The 9,638-nt window shown below is 58.4% G+C and overlaps 1 protein-coding gene across 1 annotated transcript in view; it reads right to left on the bottom strand.

Moving 5' to 3' along the window:
* Positions 1–191: 191 nt before the first annotated feature.
* The window catches only part of CCDC40 (coiled-coil domain containing 40), a 51,623-nt gene continuing 42,176 nt past the window's right edge, over positions 192–9,638 (bottom strand). Inside the window, exons 16-22 of the mRNA XM_037810552.1 lie at positions 9,133–9,346; positions 7,877–8,046; positions 7,515–7,606; positions 5,761–5,881; positions 2,937–3,125; positions 2,091–2,249; positions 192–1,084 (exon numbers count right to left, since the gene is read on the bottom strand). Of these exons, the coding sequence (XP_037666480.1) occupies positions 836–1,084; positions 2,091–2,249; positions 2,937–3,125; positions 5,761–5,881; positions 7,515–7,606; positions 7,877–8,046; positions 9,133–9,346 (1,194 nt within the window). The 3' untranslated portion in view covers positions 192–835. The remainder of the gene's footprint in view (positions 1,085–2,090; positions 2,250–2,936; positions 3,126–5,760; positions 5,882–7,514; positions 7,607–7,876; positions 8,047–9,132; positions 9,347–9,638) is intronic.

Genomic DNA, 9,638 nt, shown 5'->3' with positions numbered 1-9,638 from the left:
CCCTCGTGGTTCCCTGCAGGCCCGGAGGCCGCGGGCGCTGTGCCGCCTCCCCCGCCAGGCCGCCGCCGCAAATACGTCTGCAAATACACATGCCCGACTCCAGACGCGAACTCTAGAGGGGGAGGCGGGATACGCCTTGGGGTGAACCTTTTGCTCATCTGTCCTCAGAGAGACACCGACCATGACCCATATTCAGAAAAAAGCTTATTTTTTCTACTTAACAGTTTGAAAGTAAAATTCTTCGTGGAGCTTCAGAGAAACCACCAAGTAAACATTACGCAGAACTAGAGGGGTGTGGGAGGAAGAATGATCTGGTAATAATGAAGAAAGCAGCAGCAGCGGGGCCTCCCTGCTGCCCACTGTGGATCTGAATTTAAGTCTGGGGGGGAGTGTGGGCGGGGAAGGGGCCGGGGGCCTGGGGTCGGTGGGCTTCTCAGAGGCACCTTGGGAGCGGCGCGCGGGGACGGGTCAGCCCAGAAAAGCCACACCCAGGCCAGTGACTGCTTGCAGGAAACGGCTCCCTGCTGACCCCCTCGTGTGCGGAAATGGAGAAAGCCTGACTTGGATCAGGGAGTCCAGTGTAGGGATTTGGGTTTGCATTTCCGGGAACCGCCTTGGTAAGGCGCAGCTCACTAAAATGCAACCAGAAGCAGCATTTTTCCTTGGTCTCAGCTGCTGGGTGCTTAAAAAGAAACTGTGTGGTGCTAGAATACCCATTTCTCTGACTGTCCCGCTCTACAAGGTGAGCATGGCTTTCAGAAACACAGACGGAGTCCAGTCCCCGCTCATAAACGTTCTGATGGCTCTCCTCCGGGGCGGCGGGGCGGGTGTGCCCCTAGGAAGGCCCCACCGGCTCCCGCCTGGTGGAGAGGGTCTGGCTGATCCTGAGCAGGGCCTCCTGGAACTGGGGGTACTCGTCCCTGACGTGGTGGAGGATGGAGCTGATGGCGGACAGCCGGTCCTCCAGCCGCTTGCTCTCCGTCAGGAGGGCCTGTTTGTTGCGGAACAGGACCACGTACCTCCCGTCCTTCACGGCCTGCAGGTGCTTCAGCCGCGTCTGCAGGGCCACGATCTCCAGCAGGTTCTTGGTGGAAGAGATGCCGTGTTACGCTCGGGGGCTCGGAGGAGAAAATTCCTGCCCCCCGCCCGCAACACGCACAGTGACTCGGACCCGGAGGACACCCAGGCCCGACCCCAAATGCAAACTCTGAAGGGGGAGGCGGGATACGCCTTGGGCTGAACCTTTTGCTCATCTGTCCTCTGAGAGACACCCAGCATGACCCAGGCCTGGCGTGGGACACCTCCCACTCCTTATCGCCCCGTCGTGGTCGCTGGGGATCCCGTCCTTCCAGCTGGTCAGCCCAAAGCGTGGGGCCACGCTGACCCTCTCTTCCACTCACGCTGCACCCGGCCCATCAGGAGATCCCGTTGGGGTACCTCTCCAGCCTCACGGCCCCACCCCAAGGACCGTGAGGGCCACAAGCACACCTCATCCCTTCCATCGTGCTCCTGTCACCTGTGCCGTGTGATTCTCCAGCAGCTCCAGCCCCCCCCTGCACTGTCTCTCCACCTACTCGGAGAGACGGCCAGGTCACGGTCCTGGAGCTTGAAGACTCGCACAGCCTGGCCAGGGCCCCCTCTGCCCTGAACTCTGACCCCCATCTCCCCCTGCTCTACATTCCAGCCCTGCAGGCCTCTGGCTGCTCCTCAGATACCCTCTGTCCTGCCCTGGCTGGGACGGCCCCCTCCGTCGTCTCCATCCACCTCCCTACTGGAGAGGGCAATCCCCAGTCCACCCCAACCGGCCTTCCCAAGCATCCATCCCCTATTTTATTATCTGTTTACCCCCCGGCTCCCGATGCAACCTCCAGGAGGACAGAGCTCCTCTTCGCTCTAGCCTACAGCCTGCACCTGGAACGGTGCCTGGCCTGTGAGAAACACTCGATACGTAGTTGCTGCACGACCCACTCCCCGAACCACAAACACTGAGCTGTGGTTGGGGGGCTGCCCCCCAGTGCTTGGCCTAGGAGTCCTGGCTCCTCGACTGCGCCTTGTGTCCTCTGCAGCCCGGGGGCCTCTGGGCCTCTCACCTGTCGCTTAAGGGCCACAAGCCGGTCGAGGTCGGCGTCGAGGACGTCGGAGTCGGTCTGCAGCCTGGCCAGCGTCTCCTGCTTCCCTAGGAGGTCGTCACTCAGGGCCTTCTGCGTCTCTTCCAGCTCTGTGATGGTTCTGATGCACTCTTCGGTGGCCTGGGGAGAGACGAGGGCACTCCAGGACCCAGACCCCGGCACTGAGGGGGCCTGAAGGATCCCTGTGAAGTTGAGCGCTCACCCCCACATCCTGACAGGGGAAGACAACGGTCCCTGCCCCTCAGGGGTGCAGTTCCCGGAGCGAATCCCAGGCAAAGCCAGGGCTGAGTTGAGCCTGCACTGAGGACGGCCCCCTGAGGTGGGCATGGTTTGGAGAAAAGTGGGGCCTGAGCAGTTCTGGGGGACCCCGCCTGTAGCCGATTGGCGCATGCTCGGAACCAGGCATGCCGAGGAGTCGGGGCTGCGTGGGGTGGAGAGGTGGGCTGGGGAAGATGGAGAGAGGTGGGGGCTGCGGTACCGGGCCAGCCGTGAGGTGGGGGACTCTCGGTGGGGCCCTGCAGGACTTGGTGCCACAGCACTGCCGTCCCCCTCTCTCTGCACATGTGGCCTGTGTGTGCCAGCCCCGGGTCACGGCAGGTGATGAGTCCCCGGGTCATGGTGGTTGATGGGTCCCCGGGCACAGTGGGGCTGGCATGCACTGGCCACAGGCAGGCTGACCGGCACCCACCCTGGCACTGGCGGAACATACACCAGCAGACACTGAGCCTGAGCAGAAGCTGCTTTCCAGAATCTTCCTTTACCTGAATTATTTAGATCTCCTCTCACCCGTTCCACACTGTCCCCTACCTTGTGGACGTCCCTGACTCTTCGTCTCAGCTCGGCCTGCCTGTGGTGGAAGTCCGTCCGGGTGAGCACCTTCTTGTCCATCCGGGCCTGCCCCTCGGCCCGTGTCACGATGGTGTCCCGGCGGGTGACAGCCATCTCCATGCTGCGGATCATCTTCTCCTGCTGCTTCAGCAGTTGCCCGTGCTTGACCTGGGGGCAGGGCAGAGGGCTGGCTGGGCGGGGCCAGGGTCGCGATGGAACCTTGTCCTCGCCCACACCCTTGACTGGCCCGGCAGAGGGACGCGAGGGGGGCCGCACCTCCGGGGGACAGAGAGATCCAAAGCCACCACCGATGGGTCAGAAGGAACAGGCCAGAGTCCCCAAGGGAGTTAGGGAAAATAAATGGACAGTGGTGGAAGGAGATCTGCCCTACCCGTGTTTTAAAACATACCCTAAAGTGACGATAACCAGAACACCCTGGCATTGCATTTCCCCTACTGGCTACAGACCCAGGAGAACGGAGAGCAGGAACTGGGACAGATTCCCGTTGGTCCACCATGTTCATAAGAACATTAGTCACGATGGCCCAGAGGTGGAAATAACCCAAGTGTCCATAGCAGATGATGGGGAAACAGAATGTGCTCTAGCCACACAATGGGAAGTTATTCAGCCGTGAAAGGGAACAAGGTTCTGACACGTGACATGGATGAGCCTAAAAATGCTGTGCTAAGGAGAACAGGCCAGACACAAAAGGGCAAATAGTATAATGATTTTACATATGTGGACTATCTAGAATAAACAGACTTGTAGAAAAACAAAGTGGTTAGAGGTGACTGGGGCCTGGGGGAAGGGGAAATGGGGACTTATTGCTTAATGGGTGCAGAGTTTCTGTTGGGGGGCTGAAAAAATTCTGAAAATAGATAGTGATGACGGTTACACAATATTGTGAATTTACTTGACGCCACTGAATTATACACTTAGAAATGGCTAACATGGTAAATTTTATATTACACATACTTTATCACAATAAAAAAAAATCAAGAAAGAAACAAAAAATCCACTGCGACACTGGCACATGATCGGCACACAGGTGGGAACGCTAACACGTGGCCACAGCAGCCTCCCGACTGCGAGGAAAGCAAAGCCTGTTTAATAAATGTGGTTGAATCAACTAAACCCCACCTGAGAGAAAACAAAGAGACTCCTCTTTCACACGGGAGCCAAAAATAAATTCCAGGCATTTGCAAGAACTAAATACATTTAAGCTTTAAGAAGAACTTAGGAAAACATTTGTACAACCTGCAGCTAGGGTGACGTGCTGAAGCACCACAGGAAACCCAGAAGCCACAAAGAAAAAGACTGAGCATTAGACAACAGAAACATTAAAAAAAAAAAATTCTGTGTGACAAAGAAGCCCTAAACAAAGTGTAAAGGCAAACAGTAGATTGGAGAAAATGCCTGTGTTAGATATTATAGACATGGGTCAGCACAAAGAGCTCTTGCAAAGAGTAAAGAAACAAGAAAATAGCTCAATAGAAAATCAGCCAAGGATATGAGCAGAAACTCACAGATGAGGGAATCCAAATATGGCAACACATGCACACCCCAGGCACACACAGATGCTCAACTGTCCCCACCCCCGCCCGCCAAGCACAGCAGTGAAATCCATACTCTTTGACCCGAGTAATCCCACTTTGGGGACTCTACCCTAAGTGGGGTGGGGTGGGGTGGGGTGGGGTGGGGAAGAACCAGTAAATAAGGATGTTATTGCAACACTGTTCATAGTGACAAAACAAAAATAATAAACAGGAAACAATCAATTTTCATCAACCTAGGAACTGTTTAAATAAATTATGATATAGCCATAATCTAGAACATTCTGTAACTTAAAAAATGTGTTAATGTCAATGGTGCTTAAAAAAAATAAGTTGCAGAGTTCCGTGTATAGTTAAGATTCTATTTTGTTAAGTAAAAATTAAAAAGCTGGGAGGCAGGAAGGAAGGAACCTCCTCTCCGGGTGTGTGTGCACGTTCTCAGGGGTGTGTGGGAAGGAGCTGCCCTGGGGAGGGGTGGCTGGGGAGGCCGGGAGCGGGGAGAGACCCTCCGCTGTCTCTTTGCTCCCCTCTGTGGTGGAGTTTGATTCGCTGAAGCAAACCCGTGTGGCTACTGGGGTTTGAACAGTCAATTTGAGGAAGTATTTTTTGAAACCTATCAGTAGCATATGCATTTGATCTTAAAAACAAAAAACAAAAAACAAACCAAAAACCCTCAACAGCCAGAGGAATGGCTATTACAAACAGCTTAGGGAAAGTGCTTCCATATTTACTTTTATTCACTGCTCCTATTTTTATCCTCGAGGCCCTGAGCCTTTTCCTCAATATCTTGTGATTTAATTACTAGCCTTTGAAAGATTTAAGTTCCTCCCAGGTAAAGAAATCTAGCTAAACATGACAGTGGAGGGAAAAGACGTGTGTGTTCTGTGGGTGATTACGTGACTCTTCTTTGTCTGACGATGGGCCACATCTCGTCAGTGGGTCCGGGAGGACTTGGCCGTGACCAGCGTTTTGAAATGTCCACATGCTGATGGCAGAGCACATTGTGAAACAACACACGTATAACTGCGTGTGCCCTGGGGGCTCCGTAATTCTTTCTGCGCAGTAAGGAAAGAAGCTGGGCAGAGCCCGATGGAGAGGAAGGCAGGGAGAAGTGTTTGCCTGTGTGTGGTCATGTGCTGTGCCCACCCCAGCCAGGGTCACCTGGTCGCCCTGGGCCCAAGTGGCCTGGGAGGTGCCCGCAGCTCACAGGTGCTGACCCCGCCGGCCGCCACGACCCCGTTCCCACTGACCTTCATCCGGTGGATCTCGGCTTTCATGGCCCGGATCTCCATCTGGCCCGTCTCGGAGTCCACTGAGGCACGCATCTCTTTCGCCAGCTGGATTTTTTTCTCCCAGAGCATGATCTGGTGTCTTTGGAGAGAGAAGAGGGGGTATCAGAGCTGGGGGACCGAGGCATCCTCCTTCCGACGCCTTGGGGTGCTCCTGCTCCATGGGCCCTCTCTGAGTTCCACGGGTGGTGGGAGGGAAGCCCGAGCAGGAGCCGAGCCTGGGCGCTGGGCCTGGAGCAGCCTCAGAGGACACGGCCCTGTTGTGCTTGGCTGTGGAGACCCGCCACCTCCCTCTGTGTGAAGGGACCCACTTTGCCCAGCAGTTGGTGGATCTAAGCCCCCAGGTTCCCTGCAAAGGACTTGATGCTGTTAAATCACAATAAACCTCCCCCACGCTGTGGCCAAGAGGCCGACCTACACCCATGGCCTGACCGCCCTCCTCCTTCCTGCTGCCCGGCTCCCAGCCCAGGGGCAGAGGGGTCCCCTGGAGGCCGGAGGGGTCGCCACGGGGGTGCCACAGCCATGGGTGCTGGGTGGCACTGCCATTCCCCCAGGTAAAAGAGGGAATATGGGGTGGCCCCGGGCCTGGGAGGAGCCCCTTCCTTCCATCCCCATCTCCTCCTCCCCCAACCCCAGAAGCCATGCTTCCCAAATGCAGTGCTTGGGGCTTGGGGACAGCAGGCTGCCTGGCTGAGGGGAGCCCAGCCCGTCCACGGCACCCGGAGTGGGGCTGGGAGCAGGCGGGGTGCACGGCTGCACTCCTAAGGCACCGGGGGTCACCACACCGGGGACAGGCCATCAGCTTGCAAGCCGAGAGGGCCGAGCGTGGGGTGGGGGGGTCTCGACCCCACCGCTGCTGTCCGAGCCCAGCCCAGCCGCCAACACGGACCCCTCCCATGCTGCCCGGCCGGGAGCCCCAGGCCCACGCGAGCAGCAGCACGGGCAGCACGGCGAGTCCGAACTGAGGCGCGTGGCCGAGCTGAGTGGTTGCGACAGAGACCATTGTGGAGGCAAAGCTCAAACAACTTCCTCTCTAGCCTTTTGCTGTAAAGGTTTGCCAGCCCCTGAGATAGACAAACGTCTCGCCCAGGTGGAGAGAGAGCGTGAATATATAACTCTTCAGGAGCTGAGAAAAGTAATTATGAACAACAGAGTTGACTTAAGGAAAGGTACCATGCCTAAACACAATACCCTAAAAGCTACTAAAATGTCAGCAAAGGTGTAACTCCCAAAGCACCACGTGGTTTCCAGGTAGAGTCCATCAAACGCTGAAGAACCAGATGGCCTCTTCCAGCAAGTTCAGTAAATCCCGGCCCAGCCACGCGGCCCCTGCCCGGCAGCGCCTCAGGCTGGAGACGGGGAGCCACGAGACGGACGTGGAAAGAAACCACAGAAGTAGACAGCGGCTTCAAAGCGAGACATAGAGAACGTGCACACGGTGGTTTTCTGGTAAAGGCGGGAGCTGGAATTACATGCGGTTTTCTCTTCCGACTCTGCACGTGCCGTTATGGCTTAAATGCTAACAGTTGGCTGCTATGGCTTCTATAATCAGATGCCATAAAATAACACTTAAAAAAAAATCTACCCCAAGGAAAACCACCCGATTTCTGGTGCCGCCGCCTGTGGCCAGGGAGCAGCCATGCGGGGCGGGGGCGCAGGGGCCCCTGGGTGCCCTTCGGTCAGCTCTGGGTGCCGCGGGAGCCGGCGGGACTCACTCTGCTTCGAGCAGGTTGTTCAGGATGGCCGCCTTCTCCTCGCTGAGCTGGGCCAGCCTCTCCTGCATCTCGAGGGTCTCCCTCTCCGAGGCCTGAAGCAGGACGGCAGGGCGGCCGTGGGGAGGGGACTCGGGGGGCAGCGGGAGGCCCGCGGGTCGCCGGGCGTCCCCTCCAAGTCGGGCCCGGAAGACTCCTCTCCCCTCCGCAAGTGCCTCAGAGGATGGGGAGCTGCGTCCCGATGGCGAACGCGCGTGCCCACACCCCCATCACCCCCCGCCCCTGGGGCCAAAGGCCGGACCCCCAGGACAGCCCCCTCGGAAGCTGGCAGGCCCGAGCGCAGGGCAGTGGCGGAGGTGCCCGACCTTGAGCGAGCGCACGAACTCGTTCTCCGTCACCAGGTTGTCCTGCTGCAGCTCCTGCGAGCTGCTCCGGTTTTTGTTCATCAGCACGTTGAGCTTCTTGAGGTCGTTGTCCAGGCCCTTCATGTGCCGCTCGATCTCCTTCTGCTCCTTCTGCTCCTGGGTGATCTTGTCTGGAGCGGACAGGAGAGGGCGGGAGGGAGGAAGGTCCCCAGGGGCCGCGGCCCTGGCCGGCGAGGTGGTCACTGTGCCGGAGCCCCAGCCGGGAGGCCTCTCTCTGCAGCGGCTTTGGCCCCCCTCTCCTTCCTGCCCCCCACCCTACCGCAGCGTGTCTCTGCAGGCCAGGAGCCGAGAGGGTGCCGACCTCCCCCCTAAAGCGAAGGCCACGGGAGCGGAGGGCTCCTGCTGGAGAGCACGAGTCTCCTTGACCGCGGGGACGTGGTTTGCGCAGATGCTGGTGAGTCTCCAGGAAAGCTGGCCCTGGCCCTGCCCCCCACCGCCCCCCGTGCCAAGCTCAGGGGCAGGGGCACAAACAACAGAGCCCAATCTCCAACGGAGAGGTGTGGGGGCCCACGAGCAGGGCACCTGTGCAGAGATAGTCAAGAAGGCAGCAGGGCCTGAGAAGACACGGGGTGGGGGAGCGAGAGGCCAGGCAGGGCGGCCCCGGACCACCAAGCGGCAGTTCCCAGAGGGAGCCAGGCCTGGAAGGGCCGAGGTATCAGGGCCAACCAGTCAGATCCATGACCAAGGCCCAGGTGGGGCTGAGATGCCTGGCGGAGGACCTGTAGGAGGACGGCCACCCAGGAGCTCGACCCCCACCCCCACTGCTTCCTTTGGGTACCCCAATGCTGTGCAAGACCCCTGGGCGAGTTACAAGTTGCAACTTGGGTGAGGCAGGGGGTCGGGGAGCCCCCAGTGGAATAGCCCCAGGTTTGGGGGCTGCCCCTCGGCCCTGCAGCTCCTCAGCTCCTGGGGGAATTCCATCCCGTGTCCCCGTCTTTGGTGGGGACAGTGCATTCAATGCTCCCCTCGCTGGAGACACTGCCTGTGAGCTTAGACACATTTAGCAAACTTTCTGCAAACTGGACCACGTCGGTTTATGAAATACGCCGAGGGCATTTTGTTTTTTGGGTTTAGGGCTGTCAGAGTGAAACAGCGCCTTCCCAGGACTGGCATCCTCCCTTCTGGGGGGCAGGTCTCCTCCCCCCGGAGCTGCGGGAGAGGGGAGCCCCCAGCTGCCCCACACGGGCAGGACTCACTCTCCATGCGGAGCTTCTTTTGCTCCATGATGTGGATCTCCTTCCTGAACGTGTCCAGGGCACCCAGCTGCTCCTCGCGCTCCTGGGTGGCCTTGACCATCTCCTGCTGCAGGCGGAGCCAGGTGGACTGTGCCTGGGTCATGCTGGCGTTGTGCTCTTCAATCAGCTTGGTCAGCTTTTGGATTTCCAGCTCCAGGGGCCCCACTTCTTCTCCCTAAAGCGACAGCCATCAAAAAGCAGTCAGCCGCTGCCGTTTCAAAGGCCACCTTTCGGGGCTGGCTGCAGTGTCGGAGCCCCTGACATTGACTGTGTGATGACTTGGGGTTGGCTTATTCGGAGGGGTTCCAAGGAGCTCGAGGCAAGGGCCAAGGACCCTGCAGTACGAAATCCTGGTTTCCAGGGGCCCCGGAGCCTTCCTTTCACTGCTGCGGAGCCCCAGGGCTGCGAGGCCCTTCTGAGCCACGGGCCCTGTAGATGCAAGGGGAGGGCAGGCGGGTTCTCTGTCA

This window comes from Choloepus didactylus, chromosome 18 (genome assembly GCF_015220235.1).
Source record: "Choloepus didactylus isolate mChoDid1 chromosome 18, mChoDid1.pri, whole genome shotgun sequence".
Classification (NCBI taxonomy): domain Eukaryota; kingdom Metazoa; phylum Chordata; class Mammalia; order Pilosa; family Megalonychidae; genus Choloepus; species Choloepus didactylus.
This window is presented reverse-complemented; position numbering and strand designations above follow the sequence as displayed.